The 25295-nt window shown below is 41.4% G+C and overlaps 1 protein-coding gene across 1 annotated transcript in view; it reads right to left on the bottom strand.

The window, feature by feature from the left end:
• The window catches only part of PTPRT (protein tyrosine phosphatase receptor type T), a gene marked incomplete at both ends in the record, with an annotated part of 457941 nt that overhangs the window by 319787 nt on the left and 112859 nt on the right, over nt 1–25295 (bottom strand). The window contains one exon of the mRNA XM_080628020.1: nt 9574–9699. Coding sequence (XP_080484146.1) covers nt 9574–9699 — 126 coding nt within the window. The remainder of the gene's footprint in view (nt 1–9573; nt 9700–25295) is intronic.

Below are 25295 nucleotides of genomic sequence, written 5' to 3'. Positions count from 1 at the left end.
GAGCTCCCTGGGACTTGGCTGGTGCCATTTTTGCTGCAGCTGTTCATTCTTGTGGGAGTTCACATCATGAAACGTGACAGTGAGAAAGAGACGACGAGAACGCAGTGAATGCAGCTTTTCATTTGAAAAGCTCCTCAAACACATACAATTGCTTTATTTTGCTTAATTTTCAACATTCATAAACATAATTGCATTTATTTTTCTAGTCAATACTGAAAACAAGTGATAATTTGTAATATTACAGCTTTTATCTCAAAGGAATACAAGCACAACAGTTCCCACTCCCTTCTAAAAGAGGTGAACGCTACAGAGGAGGTTGGATTGCCAAGGCAGGAGATGCACACAATTATTTTTCCCCATGAGAATATATTAATATTGTTGCTATCCATTTCCTTTTGTACATGTATAAATGACTTTTGGAAAACAGACTTACTTGAAGCCAGTATTTTAATTGTGCCAAATTACATGCACTAAAAATCAAATATGGGAGTAGCAAATCCTAAGCATAAAAAAAAAAATAAGAACTCTTTCTCTCCTCCACGAATTGCCAATAGCAGCCGCTCTCAGTGGAACCAGTGAACAGAGGTTGTTATTACCATGCCATCCCAACAGTCTGCATCCTTCTAAGTATGTTCACATAGAAGTATGTGAAAATCCAGACTGGGTATGCTCCTTGTTATGAATCCCCATCCTGTTCATTTGAAGCTGCTGAAAAGACTTTCAGTTAATTTTACTCCACACTTAATCAGGCCTATGGTAAAGAAACAGCATTAAATGATTCTTAACACTGGAACATAAGATACTTTACTATAGCTCCATACTCAGGTGCTGAGGGTCTGTTAAGAGGTGGAACAGCTTTCTGGCAGAAGTCAAAAGAGAAGAAAGTAAGAAAGGAGAAAGACAAGGGCAGAAGAAGACAAATGGGAGAGAAAGCAGAGCATTATCCAGACAATCCACTGCAGTACAGAGTCTGTGTAAAAGATTACACCCCCTTCCCACTGTATTTAACCGCTAAGCAATAAAGAAGATGCACCCAATGGAGAGGAGGTTCACAGGCTGGGAAAACAAAACCATCAGCTCTGTATACTTAAAATTTCCCTTGTGGAAGGTTGTGACAAATGCCTCAGCTCTCACTATAGCTCCAATATTCCTTACTCCTGTCAATTCCTTCACTGTAGCTCCCTGTTCCTTCTGAAACACGTTCCTACTTTAGACACTGCTTTTCCTCTGGTCCTTATTATCTACCTGCTTCACAGTCATTAATTTTGTTACCCCATCTTCCCCAGAAAGACCTTTCCCATTCCTCATCCTCCCCAGGCACCTGTTTACCCTGTTCTTCCTTCAGCACACTTTTCTTGCTTGGGATTTTCTGTTATGAGCAAAAGGGCATTAAATTATCAATGTGATCCTTAGTACAGAAAGAATCTCCACAGAACAAGTCCCTGAAAGGTCTTAGGCAAATCTTGCTTTGTATCCTAGCTTTATTTCAATGCAACCATGTTTATTTCAACAGAATTTCAACTCTATTTCACCTACTTCAAAGAAACCTCCCTTCCTTCCATCCCCCTTTAATGTTTTCCACAAGAAATGTTTTTCCATTGGTGTGGTTATACAATTCCCTAACTTGGCTCTCCAATAAAAACCGGTTTTAACACACCTGGCTCTGGGACAGCATGTCCTAATTGAGCTCAAAATGCTAGATTACAAAAACCACAGGCTGTGTGCTACGATGCTAAAAGGCATCAGCTCCTGCTAGAGCCAAGAGGTGCCGAGGGAATTATGCTTCAGTACTCAAACTATGGAGGTAAAACCATGTACCAACAGCGGCTCTCTTGCCCTTCCCGCCTGTGTGATGCTGAATGATGTTGCAGCAGGGCTTTAAAAGTGTCACGGTCTCACTAATGGCAATAATGGAAAGGTTCTGACATTCACCAACAGATCTGTTTCTGACAGCTTTCACAGAAAAGGATCACAAATAGACTGACAACAGTTCAAATGTACCATTTAACACGTCAAGGTGCAGTAACCATGTGTATTCCCTACAGACAGCAACCCCTTCAAGGTCATTAAAAGGCCTCCCTAGAAGAGATTCTTTCAGATTCCTTTGATAAGGTTTCTTTATACCATGCCCATTCAGAGAAGGTTACACATCCTTGCTAAGCTGGATTTCAGAACCAACACACCATCTGCATCTAAGTGGAAATATGCTTCTGCTAACCTCTCTCAATAGCACTGAGGAGAAATTCTATCTCACCTTTACAATAGGAATGGCAAAGTATTAAACTCAGATGTGATTTCACTTCAGTAGAAGGCCTCTGAGGGGCAAATGTTCTTAATTAAATCCCTTCTCTTGCACCTTACATCATGGAATAGCTAACTAACTATTTGGCTTTTAAGTGTGATGGTCTTATTTTACAGGTCTGCGATTCCACATGTACTTGGGTCAAATGGTCCTTCACTATTTCTGTTCCATCCAGAACTAGTAGGCCTAATCACAGAAGAAAGGTTCTACTTGGTGTTGGAACACAGGGACACATGCCAGAAAAGAATCACTCTTAAGACTAACTGCTGTAAGTTGTTACCTTCCTGAAGCCAGTTCTACGCAAAAGAAGCTCGTGGTCATCATCGCTGCCTTCCCCTGCCTGCAGCAGGTGAACTGCATACTAATGCAGGTATGACTTAGTTCCTGACAGCCCAGACCTGCTGGGAGATAGCCAAAAACTATGGGTGACAACACATTCATCTGAGGACAGCCAAATCCTAATGCTGGGCCTCCAGCAACCATTACAGTACCAGTTATAGCAATGGCTTTGGGGGTCTGACTGCATAGAGAAGAGGGAGCAACCAAAGGCCAGTGCAAAAGTTCCCTCTACTTGCTTGCAAGGTTACCTCACTCCCAAAGCTACATTCACAAATAGGCCAAAATAGTACACTTCCCTGAGGGTCCAAACATTCCATGCATATCCACCCAAATCCAGGAAATGAAGCAATCAGCCCCCAAACTCAGGTTCGCATCAAATAGGGATGGAATTCTGCAAACGAGGAAAAACTACTTACAACTGCAGCTATAAAAAACAACCCCAAAACACAGCCATGAAGCTGCACACTAAACAGCACAACAAAAATACACTGAGCAAAGCCTCCAGAGATCCCCTTCTATGCTTAAAACCTGAGAAATGACTTCGAGTGCATCACCCAGCCCCAGACGAACATATTTACTTGTATGGATGTGAAAGAGTGGGGAGAAATGTATTTGACTCACTCTTAGCAATTCTGGGGAAAAATGATACCCAGACAGCTGAGCCAAATCTCTTTCTCCCTCTCAGACAAAACTGGATCATGATTCATCATATGTACACAGTTGAATTATAATTTATGCCTTTAACAAGTTCCTTTGTGTATTTTCTTGTAAGCAAGAATTAATACACTCAGACACAGGCAAATGTTAATTTTATTGCATTGCCTTTCAGGCTTACAAATGTTGAGTCTAACTCTTCTTGGCGTTCCTTCCAGCCTGAAGGGAAAAAAGACCAACGTGTGACCTATGCACAGAGGTTCTCTGTTCTCTGCAGAGAAGAACACTAACTTCACATCAGTGATCTCCTGAACAAAAGGATCCTGCCTGTCTTCAGCGTGGGCAGAGATGGACGAATATCACCTTCCTCTAGGAAAGCTGTTCCCTAATTATTCATTCATGCTGTAACTCCACGGTGCCACTCCACAAAGCCAGGAAGGTGACACAGGAAAGCATTTGGCCTATTAGATCAACATAAAACTTCACTCAGTTCAGTAGAGTCCAAGTAGAATTCAGCCATCTGGTATTCATACATACATCATGTCTATGATGTTTGCCCACTAAATGAGTAGCTCACGAAGCAACACTAATGATGATAACCCTTCTGTTCTTTCCGGGAGAAGCTCAGAAAGCCCTCCAGTTACTGGAACAAAAGGAACAGACCCACTTAGATGTAGGAAGAGTCCTCATTCCTTCTCTCTGCTGCAGGAGGAAAGAAAGGAATTCTGCTACAAGCTCTCCGTGAGGTGATGCAATGCATTCAAGGGAAGTGATGAGCTGCACACACAGCTCGAGCTGTGTTCGCTTCCCTGGGCCAGGCAAAGCAGACTCAGGTAAGAAAGCACTCAGAACCCATTTGTGCCTTAACCTTGCCATCTATTACCTCAAAAATGCCCCCCCATTAAGAGCATTCCGCACAGGCTCCTCTGCCAAGCTGATGAGGGAAGATTAGAGCACAAATGCTGACTGCATCTCTGGAGGGTGAACCAGACCTGCCAGTGCCTCAAATGCCATGAACACTAATGGTGTATTTAGCAGCCATTTGGTAATATCCTGCCATAATCTCCTAAAGCACCATAAAAAAAGCTCGGATCCTTTAGCTGAGTTGCCAACGGAGAAGCACAAGGACACTTGTGGCACTTCTGAGCCACTGCTCAGCATTAGCTGCCTGCTACTCCACAAGCTCTACAGACACACACACAGAATCCATGCAAATACGGTCAGTGGCATTCCCCACATGTATACTGCATCTTCCAAACTAGCAGTTAGACACTGTAAGCAAGTGTGGCTCTTAGAAGGTTAAAAATGGATTAATTTCTACCACAAACACACCTTTGGTCAATAACAGATCCTGTTTCCCTTTGCAGAGAATGTGTGGGCTCTTTCTGGAATAAGCAAGCAAAGCCCAGCAATTCTCACTCTGAATACTGTAATTTGCTCATCCATAAATTCATAGTATCTAAACTGTTTCTTAGACAAACAGAATGTCTACTTAGAAAGCAATTCAGCAAGAAACAGCATGATATGGATCATGGGTATAGATACAAATCTATGTATATACAAACACATACACACCAAGTAAAGTAGCACTTACACTAAGTGTGATTTACATACATGAAGGGGTAAGCAGTCAGGCAGATGAAGCCAGATCTTCAGGCTCTGTGTGCTGTGTATCTGCTAACTTGGAACAGGGAAACTTCATGAAAGCAAGCCTGAGATTTAACAGTAAATCTAACACCAAGGAATACTGCGGAGACAGACACATGGCAGGATAGCTTTGTGGCAAGAGTAGAATCGTATTTAATACAATTAAAAGTAGTTACTTCAGTCGAGTCAGCCCTGGGTAAGTCTCCATTGGAGTTCATTTGCAACTGATGGAGAATTCCTCTGAATGTGCAAATATTAAATGCTTTATTAACATTATTCTTCCAACTGCTGCAGGAACAGGCAGGGCCAAATCCTTGGAATACTGCAAGCTTGTAACATGACAAATAAGGCCAGTACTTTTGCCTGGCTAGTTTTAACACATTTCCTTGTTGTACCAATCAAGCATCGGCCTTAAAAATACAGAAAAGCTCAGGCCCTACTTTACCACCAAGCAAATCACTTCTGTGACCCAACATAAACTAAACAGCCGTGTCCATTACACATCACCCAACAGCAGCACATAAAGACTGAGTATTTACAGAAAAGCGGCAATGAAAACTGTGAGATGGGAATAAAGAGGCGCAGGGGAGATCTACCGGCTGTACTTTGAACTTCTGTAACAGGATTAAAGTCTTGTGCCCCGCCAGCACTGTTATGCAGAGCACTGAATCCCTCCTTGGTAACACAAACTTAGGCAAACACCCAAAAAAGATCAGAAAGCGATGACTGAAAGCATAGGGTAGAGAAGGAAATGAGACACTGAATCAGGAAAGGTTAACAGGTTCAGCCCTGCAAAGCAAAGACTTAACTGCATGCAACTATATGAAGGAAGTTATAAAAGAGACCAACAACTGATTATTCTTCCTAGCCAAGGACTGAACAAAAAACTACTGAGATGAAGCCATAAAAGGGAAATGAAGGACCGAGAAACTTTCTAATTCAAGCAGTGGAACAAGCAGCCCAAAGGCTGTCGAATACTCATCGCTGAGGGTATTCAGGCTTAAGTAAACACCCATCTGTTAAAGAATGTTTTGCTGTAATAGCTCCTGCAAAGTGGTGGAATGAGAGTCCCACTGAAGGCTGAGGACGCAACACCTACAATTCATTTCTTTCATTAATTTCATCAATTAATTTCAGGTTTTGAAACATTTACTCAGAACAACAAACATCTGGTTCTTAATCCCCCAGTTAACGCTGCTTCCAGCCCTAAGGAATTAACCATAGAAATCATGGAAAACAGTCTGTTTGCTAGCAACGGAGTAAAACAAATTGCCCACCAACGTCTACATTGCTAAGAGAGCAGTGTAACTGTCCTTTTTTTCCCTCTTTTTTTGACATTTTAATTTAAAAAATAAAGACTAGAAAGTAGTCCCCGGGCAGAGGCTTTGCAGCAGTGTGTCAGCAGAGGGATTACACAGCACTGCAGACTCAGATCTCACTCACGGTACTGACCTGCGACCTATGGATGAAAAGTACTGTAAAACGGGCTGGATATTATCATTAGTATTCAGGAGGCCAGAATTCCGTGGCCTGGTTGAATTCAAAGGGACCTTCTGAAAGCAGACACATTCGAGAGAAGAAAAGAGCTCTGGTGTGAAGGCAGGCGGGCTGCCCGGGCAGGGGCCAAGCCATGCTTCCTGCCACCGGCTCCCAGCAGGCTGCGCTGCAGACTTGCTTAGTACCATTGAACCAAACCAACCCCTGCTCCCGTTTTGTTTTCATCACTTCCAAAATGTAGCATTTAATCTACTAACAACTACAAAAAGGTAATGGTAAGGTAATATTTAAAATGCCATACTGATAAAGAAAACCTATATTACTTATTGCACTCTCAGAACCCATGTGTTCTGGGCACTCCTGTCTCTACTCTTCATGCCAAGGAGTTTTCCCAGCTACAGCTGGCCACCAGAAGACACTCGTTCATAGAGCCCCAGACCGGTTTGGGTTGGAAGGGACCTTAAAGCTCATCCAGCTCCAACCCCTGCCACAGGCAGGGACCCCTTCCACTGGAGCAGCTTGCTCCAAGCCCCTGTGTCCAACCTGGCCTTGAACACTGCCAGGGATGGGGCAGCCACAGCTTCTCTGGGCACTCTTGTGCCAGCGCCTCAGCACCCTCACAGGGAAGAACTTCTTCCCAACGTCTAATCTAAGTCTACCCTCTATTCCATGAACACCTCTGTTGCCATTTCTTACACCCTGCAGCTCAATGGATTTACACCCCACTGCTTCCAGCTGCTGTGAAGAAATTAAACTGAATGCAAAGCCAACCACCATAATCATTCCAGCACTCTGGCTTTAAAGATGTCCCTGCCTGTGGGAGTGGAACGTGCTGTTCATCAGCTGATTCGCCCAGCTCTGCCACTACATGAATTTTAAATAAACATCTTTAATTCTCACAAAACAGACTTTTCCATACATACCAAATACAAGCAACATGCATTACGATTCTGTGCAGCAACCCAGACTCTCAATAATCGCTCCGAACGTCTCTGTTAGCTTCAGGGACTCTAATTGACCACTACAATTTACTTCAAGGTTAGTGTGATTTGGACAGCCCTTGAAAACGTGTCTTTGTTACCAGAGCCTTCTGCGCACTTTTGCTGCGGTCAAGCTTTTTCTACCTGCCCGTTTCACATTTTGTGCTGTGCGAATACTCCTAAGACAAGACATCAATTAGTAACACGAGGATCCCAGTAATTTCTGCTTATGCTCCTTCAAATCTCTTCAGGTAATATTTCTTTATCAGCATATTCACGTTGGCAGCTGCTTTACCTTTGCATCTTTCTACAACAAAACTCTCGGTGTTTCTTACTTGTTGTCTGGCCTTCATTAAATCTGCAGCTGCTCTAAGATCTTTGTATCATTTATTAGTGCTACTAGATACCACAAAGTGATGTACTGAGGGCGAAAAACACCTCTAGTTAGTTTTAGAAGAAATAATTTTGAAAGCCTTGTTAAAAATTACATTTGTGCTTTGGGGTTTGGTTTGTTTGGCATTTTTACCCTGCATTCCAGACTGTTGTTTCTCTACTTATTTCTCCATGGTTCCAGTGTACTTCAGATGATAATACATTTCCATATAGAGTCCTGAAAGATAGATCCTTTACCAGTTAGAGTTGACAAGTATTGAGCTCATCCAGTCCAAGCCATATAAGCCTTCTCATTAATCCCTTGCTTTCCAAATTGGATCAAAAGTGGGCACGTTCCTATCCCTTCAGTTCACTCTGGTATCAGTTAATTCAAAGATCTATGTGTCTCTAGCTAGGTCTTCAGCAGGGTCAGGGAAGAGGATACAAGGTAGGAGCTGAGATACTATGGAGATTAAATTGCCATGATTAAAAAGCGACAACATCCAGAACAATGAAATACCAGAAAACTGCAACATTCCCAATTAACTCGGGGATGCCACAGCCAAATCAAGTGGAACGTGGCGTTACACGCTCTGAAAGATCCTGTTCTGAACAAGCTCCAGTAATAAAACCACCCCACAACTTAACCAGCCTTTAGTGATGGAGAAACTGCAGTTAGGCTGGTATCTTGTGTGCTTGTTTTCTAATGACAAAAAGCATACAGAGATGAAGACTGGGCTGTCAATCAGGGAGCTATTGTGTCAGCTCTACATGGTAGCCTTAGCACACAGCGAGCAATTACAAGTCTCTTACCCTAGCAATTACAGCCATAAGAATACCTCTTGAACAACATGACGTTCCGGTTCTGCCATGTAGCTCATGCTTCTCAGAGTGCAATGCACTAACTGTAACAAATACTTCCTTCTTAACACTGAAATCAAAGTCTTAACTGGCTGGTCAGGTCTCTCTATCATTATTTCCATTAGAGGGGCTTGTACTGCTACTGTAGGTGGCAAGGAACACAAACTTAGTGGGCTTTCTTAAGTTCTTTTTCAATGGGAACAAGGCATTCCACAGCATTTTTAAGGATAGAGAACCGATTCCCACACATATCACAATGGTGACTCCAGTGGGAAACAAAACTATTGGAAATCACCATTATTGTGAGCTCTTCAGAGAATATTCCTATCATGTGGAAGACTGATATTATTGGATGCTCTCAATATATGTCAGTACATAAGATATTCTGGTAACTCTCTGTTGGAAATGGGTGGGTTTTGCGTGTGAAAATTTCAGTCTGAAATCCCAGCCAAATCAAGCACTAACTGCCACACTTAATTCTTTAGGAGTTTGTCTTTCTCAGAAATAGAATTTAAAGCTCTCAGTTAACAGCTAAATGGAAGGTCCGATATTCCCAGACATTGCAACACTTTACTTTTTCTGACCTCTCAAACATGCCTCTCCCAGAAAAGCCAGCTTTGTGACCCTGAAACATGCAAAAAACTGGCCAAGCCTTAGAATGTTATACCTGAAACACTGCCTCCCTGTTGAACACAGGGATAAAGTACAAATAAGCTATGTAAAATGATTCAGCAAACATATCAAATGGCAAATGTTGGGAAAAGACACATTTACGAACACTGTTGTCAAATTACTTTGAACGCAAAAGTCATACTGGGTTCCGTTGTGGTACCCGGACCCAGCACTCACCCATTTAGGGCTCAGAGCTGATTCTCTCAGAGAACAGCATCTCCCCCACTGCTGCTGGGGCTTCTTACTTACCAGTTGGGACAGCAGGATCCATTGTTGGCTTTTCCCAGGTATTGATCTGCTCCCAGGTAAATCCATTGGTTCCCAAGGCCACACTATAACCACAATTACTGTAGTGCTCATCAAATGAACAACCACCTAAAACCAAGGAAAACAAACAGATTCCTGCATTATTTATTATGGCCGGTCAATTACTTAAATATTTCGTACCCAAGTTTACACAGGCAAAAAAACCCCACAAATTATTAGATTTCAGGCAGCAGAGCAGGTATTCAGAAAACATTTCTGTTCTTTCCACACTTTGTATCCATTGGAAGCCTGTGTTTTCTTCCCTCCATGCTACTGTTTCCTAGATTGGTTCCCTTTATTTCAGCTTATTGCCTTTACATTTACAAGCATGTGACATGCACATGCAAGAAACTTTGCGTTTGGGTCCCTGTAACTGAGAGTTCATTACATAAACCCCCAAGTCAGGTACTAAAAGCAAAAATACCCCAAAAAATAGAACAGGGGGGTGAGAAGTGGGAGGCTGGAAGAAGGAACACAGATGGTAAACAAGTACATTGCTGTTCCTACAGGGAATCCTCACTTCACTTTTAAGCCTTGAATTACACAAGGTTGGGTTACACCTATGGGAAGTGCAACCTGCCTTTTAACCATCTCTTCTGCATAACAACATGCAGCTCTGAGTGGCACACGACCATTCCCCTCAAGGTCTTTCCTGTCAATACTTTTGAATGCAATGTTGTTCTTGACAACAAGAGAGTAACAAGAAGTGGATGGCAACTCACATTCACACCTTCCAGACTGTTGACTGTGATCTTCCCTACTGCAGTTCCTGAAATACTTGGAAGAAGTTAACTGTCATAAATAACCTGGCAGCTGCCTCAACACTTGCGGATCAAGAGAAATCCAGGAACACTGCACTGAAATTCTGTATTCCAACACAGATCTTTGAAACGTGCGTCACGCAGACAAATCAAGCCACTTTATTCCCTGCTAGGCTGGATATTCCTCTGCTGGTGTCCCTTACGGTACCTCAGGCACATTCCCCTTCACATCCACCCAACTTAGTCTGCCAAACATATTTCAGTACTGGATCCTTTAGATCAGTCAGCCCAGGTCCTGGAGTTTAGACCTTAATCATGTTAACAGTGTCTCTCTACAGCTCTGGCCTTCTCTCTTAGGAAAGCAAGGATGCATTTTCTCTGCAGATGCTATTCCTCCAAAGGCAACCGGACATCTCACGCTTCCAGGCTGCAAGGGCTGAGCTCAAGGCAACACTAACTTGCTTTGCCAGCCAAGCTGCCAAATTGCTCTTGACACTAATCAGAGTTACAGGCAGAGATGCTCCTGACTCTTCACTCCTTCCCACAGGCTGCACTGCATGAATAGATGGAATACGAGTGATCCATGGTTCTTTTGCCATAAGGATTATCCAACACTGGGGACACAGAAGCTTTCTTTGGTTTCCACCTATATTTTCTATTGTCTAGTTCCAGAAAAGCCCAAGCTTGTCTTTGTTCCCGTAGAACTTCTCATAAATGATGAACACAAATATATACCATGTCATTAATATTTATTAAATCCTCATTCTGCTAAAGGACTTTATGCTCACTCCAACCACAACTGGTTTTCTACAAAGCTTCACGTGTTATTTCTATTTAAGTATATACTGGAAGGATTTGTTGGGTAGAGTGCCTGACACCCCCAAAAAAATCACAGAATCATAGAATAGTCAGGGTTGGAAAGGACCTTAAGATCATCTAGGTCCAACCCCCCTGGCACAGGCAGGGACACCTCACACTAAACCATGCCACTCAAGGCTCCGTACAACCTGGCCTTGAACACCACCAGGGATGGAGCATTCACAACTTCCTTGGGCAACCCATTCCAGTGCCTCACCACCCTTACAGTAAAAATACTCTGTTGCTGAAGACTTTAAATACAAGCTTCTCTTAAAAACATATTTCATATACCATACATTTCCATGATAAATAAATCTGACTACAGCACATTCTATGACCCCTGTAAACTTGCCTGTTAGAGTCAAGTCTCCGGAAATATTTCCTTTGTGTCATTATTTTACACTATTTTAGTAATTTCTGCTTTAAATTTACCACACTTGTGAAGCTTTGCCAGCTGTCAAAATGAGCAGCATTACACCTAAAATGTTTCCTTAATTTAATAAATCTAATATAGGTGAAAAAGCTCAAGTTTAGAATATTAAACATGCTCATTAAAAAGTCTAAGGGAAAAATCAAGGTGTTCCGGATTGTGTGGGAGTACGCAATGCAACTGAAAGTCACCTTTATCACAGCGAGAGGGTATGAGAGACAACATCAAACCGCCTGCTCTCAGTCTCCCTTTAACAGCACAACTCCAGACGCAGCCCATCCCCACACAACCTCTGCTCAGCACACTGCAGCGCACAGTAACGGTGCTGTCTCCCAGCTATTACTTTAAAGGGATTGTAAGCAAAGTCTCTGATGGAGCCAGGCAATTGTACAAGGCCTCATGTACGCAGAGAAGATTGCACAGGTGCTGCTCCGAAGTCCCAGAAGCAAACCAAGCAACAGTAGCAAAATAGGGGGTAGCAACCCTCATATAACAGGGAATGTACCTGTCAATATCTTGCTCTAATCAGCTAAGTAAGTTATTTTACAATGCTGAAGTAGGCAAAGTCAGCAGAGGGGCTGAAGAGTACAGCGAGAACCAGGGGAAGAGTTTCCACTGATAAGAAACAACACCCGGGGAAGCTTCTAAAGCGCCTTGTATGAAAGTCAAAGCTAACCTTATAGTACACTTAGGTAAGAAAGGCAAGGATAAACCATAGAGAGCCTGAAACAGCAGCAAAACATCTACATTTTAAAGACCTAACAGGTTAGTGGAGAAACCTCCAAATGCGGAGTGGCAGGGCAATAAACCAGAAAGATTAATGTACCAGAAGCAACAGAATTGCAACTTGTAGGTGAATTTGCAGGAAATGAGAACAAGGAGAAAAAAACTGAGTCTATTTTAATGCTCAGACAAGCAGGCTGGCTGCAGGAATCCTGGGTACCAAGAGGAGGGAAGTCTCCATCTGCTTTTTGCAATGGGGCGTCAAAGAGCAGAATTAAAAGTGAAGTTGGGACCCAGAGCTATATTAACTTAGTAGATAAAAATCAGCAACTCCTCTGTTCGCACTATTACAGTGTACATAATACAACAGAACAGGAAAGAAGCTTCAAAAAGTGGAAGGGAAGAATCACAACATCTAGAATATTCCAGATGTAGCGGTTACTCGTTCATACCTGCCAAACAAGTATATACCATAGGAGGCCTTACTCCCACCCCTTCTGCAGAGCACGGCACATGGCACCACAGCTCCAGTTACAGGCAGCCACGCTCAAAAACAGCTCTGAAACTTCCACCCCACCTCCCCTCGGGAATTCCATGCCCACCGCGCTCCTCCTCCCTCACTGACCTCAGGACAGCTCCCCTCACTATTCCTCTCCCCTTTTCCCGGCTTTCGCCCCTTCTTAAGCGCGATTCCCAGAGGCTCCCGCAGCTCCGCCGGCCCCGGTCCTGCGCGGTGCGGTGCAGCTCGGTCTCTCTCCCGGCCGTGGAGCACAGCTCTTACAACCACATCGGCTTCCAAAACGCAAACCCAGCCCTGGGTCGTGTTTTCCCGCCCCTCTCCCGGAAGAGGTGCTGCCCGTGCTCACCTCTTGGGATGGAGCGGTCCGCGTTGCCGCACAGCACCACGCTGCGAGGTCGTTAAAAACGCAATCACGCCCCATTAACGATTTTCAGTTTAAGCTGCATTTTAAGTGTCCACTTCACCAGGGGTAATAACTGTAAAATGAGCTGGCAGGCGAAACTGACCAGAGGTGTTACATTCATAAGCTTAACATTAAGTATTTCCAAAGACACACTACCTATGTGGATACCTAAATCTGAGCTACACCTAAATATACTAGAACATAAAGGGGAAGGGGGGAAGGTTAGATCCATCCTGACACAGAATCATCCAGTGCTGAAACATGACTGCTTGGCAGGAGAACAGAGCTATTCATAAACACAGAAAAAATAATCCCCAAATTGAAAGACAAAGATACCATTCAATGATTTAGGTACCAGGTTTGCACGCTGTCATTTTAGCCACAGTATCACGAAGGGGGTTAAGGAACATGAAAACACGTACACATTTACCAAAACAGGGTTCTACATCTTCGTATATTAACAAGAATGAGGATTTTTTAGGAAGCAAATGGGGATGTTGGAGTCTTTCCCATGTTTGGCTGAAAATTAAACAGTGACAAATGCAGCTGCTAAGTGGGGTAAAAGAAAAGCGAATGGATATGACTGATATTGTTAGATAATGCATGTGGTGTTGACCCCTTTTCACAAAATGAAACCCAAACAAGAAGCTCTTCTCTTCCTGAAAAGGGTCATATTGAAGCAAATAACAGCTCACACAGGAAGGATAAAATATCCCTTGTTTTACACTGCAGGCTCGTAACAATGCCACTGCTCATCTGAATGATGCTAATTAATCTTGAGCAGACCTATCATCAGTCACTGAGACTTGCCCCCGGATTAAATGTAAACCAGCCTTGCATAAATGGAATGCCTCCTTTGAATATATAATTGAATTTGCGGAAGTGTGTGCCAGGGGGGTGTTTAAATAAGTGCACAAATATGATAAAAAGAACTTCACGCCATAATATCTAATTCAGTAAGCAAAAATAATGGCAGGGCACAGTCTAATTAGTGTTTGATTTATTTATTTTAACAAATCCAATTAGGAAAATGTTTTATAAAGTCATCCAATGTCAAACTCTCACTGACAAAACAGATCTAAAAAATTCCAATACTTCCGAAAAGAGATAAAGAAACGTATTGCGTGAGAAGCCTCACTGGTTATCCTGTGCTTCTAAATACACACAGAAAACAGCACAGATTCAGACATCATTTGAAGCGCTTACAACATTCCCAAGGTGGGAAGGGGGTAGAGACACAGCAAGCACGTCAGTCTCCTTTGTCCCGTTTTAGGTCTTTTTCTGGGACATAATAAATAAGGAAGAAAACTAACTACCTAAGAAAAAAAGGGGGGGGGGGGGAATAACACATAAATGCTTTAAAGGCATGCAATACTTTGCTGGGGAACAACCCTTCCAAGACTGTCCTGACAGCTGAGATATCAGTTCATCAGTTTAGACCTTGGCCTCAAGAAATATGAGGCAAGTAGAGGAAGAAATAAACACTGTTATGATGAGGTAGTACTTAGGATCTATAAAACTCCATAAATGAACACGCTGCTGTTTCTGATCATCCATTCTCATCTCTTCCAAAGACATTCTTGCTGACAAGGGCTGTAAGAGATACATTTGACTCATTAGGATAATTTCTATTATGGGATTTATTATACAAAAACACATTTATAACTTTTTTGTTTATCAAACTGTGAGACTTCACTTGACATGCTTGAGAAATCTTACTTTATATTCTTATGGAGGGAGAGGAGAATAAAAATGTGCATGTAAAGCTTATGTGGAGTTGCTTTGTTTAAGATGGGATAAACAAAGGGATTTTGGGGTCCCCTCCTCCAGGAAGAGTACTTAGTGCTTTATGTGCTTTCTAGTCCTTCCAGAAAGATTAAGACAGAAGACATCAGAAACATGCATACAAGCAACTCAGAATGCTAAGCTGAACAAGAAAGCAGGTCCAGATTCTCCAGACTGGACCTATTGCTAACTGGCACTGTCCACAGGCTCAGTTCTCAACAGACATCATGCCAAAGAGAAGGACAAGCATGAAGGGATTGAACTTGTCACTTGAGGTATCATCAGTTTTAAATGTGACACCCTAAAAGCAATGCATTTTGTATAGCCTCAGCTGTACATCCTGCACAGCACAGGATGGGAAGCTTGAGAAGAGCCAACAGTAATGGGTATCTCATCTGTCAGAAAATCATCCTGCTGCCATCATGTTATCAACCTGCTTTTCTAACTGGCTAATTGCAATCAGTACTTCATTATTTTATATTTATTTTTTAATATTATTTATTATTAGTGGCATTTATTATATTATCTATATTATTTATTATTTATTAGTGGCATTATTATATATTTGTTTTTCTAACTGGCCAATTTCAATCAGTACTTCATTATTTTACTGAACTATTTATTCTGTATTCCCAGATTTTCAGGAAAAAGGCTTCTGCAAAGAAAAAGGAGTTATCTTTCCTGAGTCAAAGGGCACCGTATGTTCACTGTGTATTTAAACTCAGACTCCACAAGGGAAAGGTCCTATGACTCCTCAAACTGCAGGGAAAAAGCTCTGATCAAGTTGTGTGCCTTGCTTCAAGGATCTACACCAAGAGAAACTGAGAAACAGATTCTCCAGTGTGTAATAAGGTATAAACTCCAAAGTAAAATATTCATAACATCTTCTGATGTCAGTTGTATAGGAACTGAGCTTAGGCCTACCATAAATTCAGATAAGTCACTCAACCATGAAACACAGATGCACTGAAAACCAGGCTTCTCCACTTCTGGTGCTCACAAAAGTGCTTCTCTCCAGGTATCCAGATGTTCTGGGGTTTAGAAGTAAACATCAGTAATTTCTCTAGTGCCTCAAACACATTCCTGTATGTGATTCGGTTTCTACTGCAAGATCAGTCCTCCTTGATGACTTGATCTGCCCACAGATGAGTTCCATCTCTTTTCCTTTCCATCTTACTCTTAACATAGCATTATTAGATTCACATATAAGCAGAGAAAGTTTTAGCTACACTCTGGAAGGTGCAAGTCCACTGAGATACTGGTAACAATTGCTTGGTTTAGGTACGAATCATTCCTGTTAGAATTGACTGAATTTCATCTATTTCTCATGGTCTCTTTTCTGGCAATCAGATCTCTCAGATTTGGGGTAGAAGGGTGCAGGAAGTGTGTGTTTTTAACTGCTCCAATGAAAATCACTTCAGGATTAAAATATATGTGTATAGCTTTAGGGTTTGTTTTCCTCTATCAAGTTAAACCTTGGGAAAAAAACCTCTAAAACCCCCAAAGTGGATCACAGCTTAGAAAAGCTTTTCATTTCAAACAGAAACGGTAATGGTCCCAAAGTAGGCTCAAGATTGGCATTTTTTATACCACTGTGATTTCAAGCGCTATCAACCTATTAAGGAAGACTATCGTACCAGTATACATCTTTCTAAAGTCTTTTCCAAATTGGTATGCCATGTCAAATTGCTATCTCTGCAGATTCATAGATTCACTGAATTGTTTGGGTTGGAAGGGACCTTAAAGCTCATCCAGCTCCAACCCCTGCCACGGGCAGGGACACCTTCCACTGGAGCAGCTTGCTCCAAGCCCCTGTGTCCAACCTGGCCTTGAACACTGCCAGGGATGGGGCAGCCACAGCTTCTCTGGGCACCCTGGGCCAGCGCCTCAGCACCCTCACAGGGAAGAGCTTCTGCCTCAGCTTTCTGCCTTGAGCTCACCTCAATCTCCCCTCTGGCAGGTTAAAATCATTGCCCCCCATCCTGTCACTACATTACAACATTACACATCTATTTCCACACACTTTGAAGCAGTTTATGAGCACAATTTCCATGCACACACACAACACATATGCACATATTCAATGGTTATATGTTCATTTCATAGAAACCTTGCTACAATCAAAATATTACTGACACTGCATAAGGGATCCTGTGTGGTCTTCATGACTGTCACCAATAACATATCTGAATGTTGTGAAAGGAAGAGATCAAATAGGTCTAACGTTGTCTGGTGAAACACCTAAACGCAAAATGACCTCCCAGTAATAAGTTTTTCTTCCAATACTGACAAAGTTTATCAGTTATCTTCTAATCCCATGAAACCACTCTGCTGCAAAACAACCATTGTGCCTAGGATCCTGGCATATATGGAACAAGTATTTAAGCTTTATTTCCTAAACTTGTCAGGTTAAGCTAAGTTTTCATTCTTAAATTCATTGTTATAGGTTTCTCTTTGCAGAAGCTTACCTACATCTCATGATTCAAGCCCTGGACCAGCTCATACATTCATTACTGATTCTGTACTTTATAATCCACCAAGGATGAGTGAAAGTGCTTTGAAGTATCCTAGGAGTAAAACTAACACTAAATGTCATTTTTTTAAATTTATATGTCCAAATTCTAGGATGACTCATCTAACTTCAATTGCCAGAATGTCTGTCCTTTATTTAATACCAGGAATATCTTTTTCCTGCTGACAGCTTAGCTGTCACTATTTCAATAGCTCAATATTAACATTTTATTGCTTTATTTAAAAGTGTCATTATTAACATATCTATAATCTCATTGGATTTCTTAAGCTATGGAACAAAGCCCGTTAATACACTGCATCTTTCAAAGAACCCTAACTTTGCAAGTTCAGTTTAGTTTCAGTCTGCTGAAACACACCAAGATTTATGTGAAGAGATTTCAGACTTGTCTATCCCAGTGTAATGAAACTTGTAAAATTAACACCAGTCTTCAAAACCATACAGGATCCTTAAACAGACATTCCTCACCATCTTTTCTTATTATTCTAGCTAATAACCTTTGTAATTCAGTAGTTTAGTGGCTTCCTGCTTTATTCATAGGATGAAATGAAGATTCCTTTTTAAAAATCCAAATTTATACCACTTTTATTCTTGTAGTCTAAATATAAAGCCCTACTTTGCTTCCATTTGTTTCTTAAGTCACAAGGCCACTTGGTTTTCCCTAAAATAATGACATTCTGTATTCCAAAAAATCCATCTTAAATGATTAGCCATGGTTGTTGAAGATGTGCTGTATTTGTCAGTGAAAACCATTTGTGGGTATTCATTGCTTTTGCAGTTTCACCCAATGCTGCATCAGCTGTTGCACTGGAGTCTTGGATCAGTCAGAACTCTCTGCTGACTTACTTCATTTCAGCATTAGGTAATGTCACGTGGAATACCTATTCAAGCTGCAGTTGTTTAAATGGTGTATTTATTTTACTTTACCATCCACCAAGGCAGCAAAAAACTGTCTGAAGATAGCTGTTTCTCACTTATTTTATATTCCATTAAAAACCTATCTTCCTCAATAAGCTTTTGTACAAACTTCAAATGCATGTGTTTGGACTGTAAGCAAGAAGCAGGCATTGACTGACTTGCGTTGTCTTTGGTGATGAGTAAAATAATGTCTCAAAAGAGACAATTTCAGGGATTCCAATACCATCTACAAGTGTTCTGACCTTTCTCTTTTCCCTGTGCTGCTGTTCCTTTAGTGCTGCTGGGGCTCCTGGCTTGGAGTAGGATCTCCTTTTAGCTGAGATGTTTTCTTGAAGCTTACAGTCAGAAGACATGAAGACAAACTTGAATGGGGGTAGGAAGTCTGGTTTATTGCCAGTGAACAGCATAAAATTAAACACGATTTGGTTACAGTCAAATGTAACCGGAACAGACATATTTTAGAGAAGAATTTCAGTGCTTATTGGGCTGGCATTTTCATCATACTTCCATCAGCTCAACAGCCTTCCCAAATGAAGCCAGAGGAAGTCAATTAAACCAGTGCTGAACTTCAGAAGGTCCTTTGTTCTCTTTAGAAATTCCCACCATTCAGTCTGCAGAGACCTCTGTGAAACTTTTGCACTCTCTGAAGCTTCTCCACCATATTAGCAAAGCTGACCCCCTCCTAATACCTAGCATAGTCTAGTGACTACATCTTTCTTGTGCACTTACAGAAAACTACCCACAGTATGCATAAGGACAAACAGGTACGTCTATACACACACATCTGTACATACATACATCTATACATACACATCTGTATTCCAGGTGGTTCCTAAAAGAGTTTAAATGTTTTATTGTAGAAGAGTCTGATACGGTCAGTTGATTCTTGGTGAACAATACTGGTACTTTGTTCAAATTGCTTCTAAAGAACACCACATGCAGTTAAAGGTCCAGCATTGTGCCGATCTCCAAAGGCTGCTCCTTGATATTTGAGCTAGCAGGCTTAATATAAACTAGCTCAACCATATGCTGGTTAAATGACAGAAATCTATCTAAAAAGATAAATATCATCTGGTACTGATCATCAACAAATAAAGCCTATTGACTGATACAATGGCAGTAACTTGCAACAGGTGTTGCAATTGATGTATCTTCTTACATTTAATAACTGGCTTACTGGTAGCTACTCCCAGGGAGTGGCTCTATAAATAACTTTCATTGAGGTCTAAGCAATCCTTATAGCTACAAGTTTGTGCATTTCTCAGACTGAGGTTCTCTTACAAGATATCCTTTTGCTTGTTGCTAACAGTTATTGCTTCAAATTACATATAAAGTGCAATGGCAAGGCTATGTGAAAATACGTATTTTAAATTGGTTTCAGTTAAACCATGATCTTCATTTGATGTGTCAGGAGCAAGTCAAGCTCAGAAATGACAGTGGTTAGCCAGCTGCTCTGCTTTCACATGCCCTGAGGTCATCAGGGAACAGGGAGGGTAAATACTAGACTATGCAAAAGACCTTGCAAAGTTAGGCCAGTTGATTGACAGTTGAGGGACTAACAAGCAGCTAGAGGTTCCAATTTTAACAATCTGTTACCTGAGTCTTTCATATACATATATATATATATAAAAGATATATATATGTTTATTTTATCTCTCCATTTCTCATACCCATTTTCTCCCTTGATGTTCCTGGATGCTTTTCAGAATCACAGTAAAGTGGCGCGAGCACTGAGCACCGGAACCCTGCTGTCCTCTGCAGCACGTTGTAAACATGGGAATGATGGGAAGGTTTGCTTGCTTTTAGCCTCCAGACTCCTCTGTGTAAATTCTCTACCCAAAAAGCAAAACAGCGTACATACGTGCCAGGAATAAATAGATCCCTGCCCAACAGCACATGTGAGCTCTTGAAAATATATAGAGCTCCTTTTCTGTTTAACCAAATTTCCTACTACACTATGTAAAGCAGATGTGCAAAAGTGCTTCTCTAATTACAGCTATGAATCTTCCACTTACAGTAGCTGACCTAGAACATGCATTTAGCACAGCTGCAGCTGCAGTGTTCTAAACTCCGTATTAAAGAGGAACAGCAAGGAAAAGGAGGGGAAATTTAAGGCAGCATTAGCAGAAATGTAGTTCTCTGTGAAAACAGCTTGCATTCTGTTAAAAAGGAGGCAACACACACACCTGCCCACTCAGGGTGTCGTTCTGACCCATCCTTAGCCACCTGCAGCCAGTGACAACAGCAGGCAATCTCTAAATATGATGACCAGCCACATTTTGCTGAGACAGTCCCACTGAAATCACTACAAGGCAACTTCCCTCCATCCCCTTACGTGGGGAAATTACTTGCTAATAACAGGCAGTTCAATATCTGCCGAGTTTCTTAATGTTAGAGGATTTCCAAACTGTGAAGTGCACTAATTTGCAATGTTTTATGGTCACTGTGGACTTCATTTAAAAACAATTTCAGGCTGTACTATCCTTGTTATACAAAATTTACTTGGTAAAATACAGCAAAAGACTCCCTGTTCTATTATCCAACATGTTTTTTCTGTTTCTGGGATATATCATCTCCACAGTTTGAGGCTGAAACATAGAATAATGGATTTCCAACAGAAAATATTTTTGAAGAAAGATTATCTGAATTCCTCAGTTCTTATGCCTTTAAAATAGCATCAAGCCTGAACCCTGCCAGGAAGAATTAAAAGCTTAAAGCATTTCTGAGACTTGAAAGGCACAAGGTGAAGGAACCTAAATGTAATCACCATTCAGGATACTGAATGACCAGATTCTAATAAGAAGCCCTTTTCTGTCATACAAGCCATGGTTTCTGTCATCATTTAACCCTTGTCTCATTGAGACGTGAACTAGATACTCAGAGCTTTTTATCCCCAGGCTCATGTTGCCATCCAGACAGACAGAGATGGCCTAGTGAAGGACAAATTCTAAACATCTACATTTGAAACATGCTTTGAAATACTTTAACAGACAGTACATCACTATTTCCTTTTAGTAACCTAGGAGGATTTTGTTAACACCTACACAAGTGTAAAACAAGACACTTGGGAAGTACTGCAGACAAACTTTCTGTTGCTGTTCCTGCACTGTCTAGGCTCATAAAAGCAATTCAGATGCACAAAAAGCTCATCTACTGGCCGTTTACTTCTGGAAATAAGGTCTTACTAGCAATTAGATAACTGTCTTTGCTTAAAAGATTTCTCTTCGCACCAGACCTTGAATGACACTGTCTCCATAAATAAGACAAATATCTTCTGCATGATACTGCTTTATCCATATCCTCATCAGGCCCTAGAAAACACCTTTCCACTTGGATTTTGGTAGCTAGAAGGGTATTTGTGAGTACAGCTACATGCAGTATTTAACAGCGTAGGAAACTTCATTAAAAGGTAATGCATTCCCATAGCCCCCAGGTGAAAGCACAGGAACTCAGGAACAGAGGAAGCGTCCTTCTAAAGATTCTAGCTATGCAGTTTAATTGAGCATATAGTTCCTAATGAATTCATTGTTCGGTTTTATACAGGTCATTGTCATTTTAAGATAATCTGTGCAAGAATACATTTCATTAAATATATGATTCCTCAAAAGGTTATCATTGTGATATTAAGTAATTCAGAAGTTAATTCAGTTTCTGATCAACTGAATTAGCATTGGATATACTTACCCAATTAGAACTATACTGGAATTATATCGATACTTCAGGTAACTGCATGAGGCACTACAGCCAAAAATGTGAGAGATGGAGCAAAAGAGTTGTTCCTTGGTGTTTGCCCTATGATCCTTCTCTTAACCTGAGGCAATCAAACCTCTCAGGTGCAAGCCTTAATGCACTGCATAGGTAAAACCAATAATGTAATAAGTTAATCAGGCATCACCATTTGTTATCTGCACACTTTGCAGCCTATTGGAACAATTATAGCATTAGACCATCTTTTTTATCCCAGAGTCCTTTCTCAGTCACCTGACCAGCACATATCTGGGACTGGCAAAGGAAAAGACAACAGAGCATTGCGTACACAGAGCTTAAAAATAGAGGAATGGCTGAAATATGTCAGGCATCTGCTATATATTAATTGGAAAAGTCACAAGAACAGAACAAGCACACACTGAATAGTCCCTGAAACACCTTCCCAGCCTCAAACAAGCCTCACTGATACAGACTGCTCTTTTTCAATAGATTTGCCCAAACATTTCCAGATCTATGCACACTTCTGTTGCCCAGAGAAGCTGTGGCTGCCCCATCCCTGGCAGTGTTCAAGGCCAGGTTGGACACAGGGGCTTGGAGCAAGCTGCTCCAGTGGAAGGTGTCTCTGCCCGTGGCAGGGGTTGGAACTGAATGAGCTTTAAGGTCCCTTCCGACACAAACCAGTCTGGGATTCTGGAATCCATAAACTCCTGTGTTAACTTCTGCATCTTAGCCATGCTCTGACAGCTGCTGGCTCTTACCTTCACATGGGGACAGCTAGGAACAGGAAGGGCAGGAGTGTTCTTGTCCTTATGCAAGGCTGTACAACCATGGGACAGCAGCAGTGTGTTTGCAGAGACAGCATTTGCCCTGTGCTGAACTGGTACTCCAGATCTGAGAAAGGGCCTGCAGTATATTTTCCCATGGAAGTAAGTGTGCCTGTCAGGCTGTACCCATGAGACTCAACTGCTGTTAATCACATTTGGCACCTTGGGACAAGACAGGCTTCTCTCTAAGCTATCCATCAACAGTGCATATTTATGATTTCTAAGGCACTGTCTCACAGGGAGGACAAAATTGTGGTCCTTGACTGTACTGCAGCATTTTTAGCAGTTTAAGACTATTTTAAGATCAGATAATGAATAGAAACTTGATGATGAAGTCCCAGCTGGAATAAAGGTGTTATTTAAGTATATCTGAAAATACTCATCTGTGGCAAAACCTATTAGAATTTCCCAGAACAGAGACTACAATTAAAATGGACTTCAAAAAAAGCAATATTTAAACAGCAGTTACAATTTTATTAGCAGAAAGTCTAAAAAGAGTCAAAGTGAGTGGATTTGGTTTCAACCACAAAGCTTGTGCCAGGGCTGCATAGGTCAGGTTTTGTTTTAATGAAATTTTCCTCTTTCCCCTCCAGTCTTTCCTCAGAGAAAGAGATGATACAGCCATAAATCAGCTGCATTCAGCTGCAGGACAGGTGTCAGCACTGACTTACTGAACACATTTGACCTGACTTAGTTACACTACTAACTTTAAAAGCAGTTGCAGTTCAGTGATCCCACTCCTCACATCACCACCGAGGCTCAGTGGTGAGATTTCTCATGTATGTAGAGCTAATTGCCACAACACTTCTTTAATGGACTGAGTATTATCACAAACAAGGAATTTAATTACACACCACTCTGAAAACAAGAACATGAAAATATGAGCTATTAAAAAGTGACCTTCTCTTTCCTTTGAGTTGACAGCAGCCACGGGGAACACTGTACTCATAGTGACAGCATGAGCTGTACGCCTGAAGTAAAAATTGCAGCATTTATTAGCAGATAATCAGCTAAATTATCTGATTTTCTTTTAACCTACATTGAATGGGGAAAGAAATAGCTGGGCATGCTCAAGAGAGCTATGACCAATAACATGGCATTGGCATTTTCATCCCAGCATCACCAGGGATCATCTTATCACAGCTTTCCTAGAATGGCTGGAAAACACCAGGGCAAGGACAGAATAGTGTAAAAGTGAAGCTCTGCTGCTGTTTAGGAAAAGAAAATACTTCAACTGTGAAGCAGTTTGTGCAAACCACAGGTTCACTCTAGCAGCAGTGTGACTTCTGTGATGTGCTGAATTAATCTTTCTTCTAAAGGAGTTCCTGTGCTGTACCAAATACTTCAGATGAAATGATTTTTGGTCTATATAACAGCATTCTTATTTCACCATCCCACCTTACAGAAACATACTCTCTTTTCAGGACCAAATCTCAGAGTCTCAGCCCCATCTCCTTCTGTTAATGCTCCAACAGCTTCTTGTCACTTCAAACTGATTTCTAATCTTAAAGCAAAACACTAATTGGTCCTGAGATGCATGACCGTTCGCTCGGTAATGCTAAATTACATTCCACTCTAAAACTTTTCATCACATTTCAAAGTCCTAATTTCTCCTGTCTCATAATTGTGTCCTCCTCCAACTGTGTGTGATTGACTGTATTTAGCCAATTCCTTGTTAGTCCTAAATTCACCCATTTAAACACACTTCTTCCATAATAACGTTATAAAACCTCAGTTTGAGCTCCTACACTACCTTTTCCAAAGCGGTGCCTCCCTACCACTGTAGCTCAAACCCACAACTAATTTTTCAGTAACATCCAGTCACTGATTCCCTTGTGAAGTGTATCATTTCAGATGTATGTGAGTGCATTTCCAAAACTCTAGACTAAGTTAAACCTGTTGGCTTTAGCAATCAGTATGGCAAGATTCAGTCGTGAATGAAAGATTTTGTACTCGCTTAGACCAATTTTCCGTCCATCCAGTTCCATACGTTATGATATTAAAAGTGTTGACTGTGATTTAATGTCTGAGATAAAGTCAGTGGACTAGCATGCTGGTACTGATTAAATTGGGCAGTTATTAAATAGAACCTGATTTCCAGTACTGTCAAATTGATACGGTACTTGAGAGGGGAAAATGATGATGAGAAACAGAAGAACAAGTACACTTGCTCTAAACCCTTTCGTTTAACAAGCTTCCATTTGG

Source organism: Psittacula echo, assembly GCF_963264785.1.
Source record: "Psittacula echo genome assembly, chromosome: 12".
In the NCBI taxonomy this organism is placed as follows: Eukaryota; Metazoa; Chordata; class Aves; order Psittaciformes; family Psittacidae; genus Psittacula; species Psittacula echo.
This window is presented reverse-complemented; position numbering and strand designations above follow the sequence as displayed.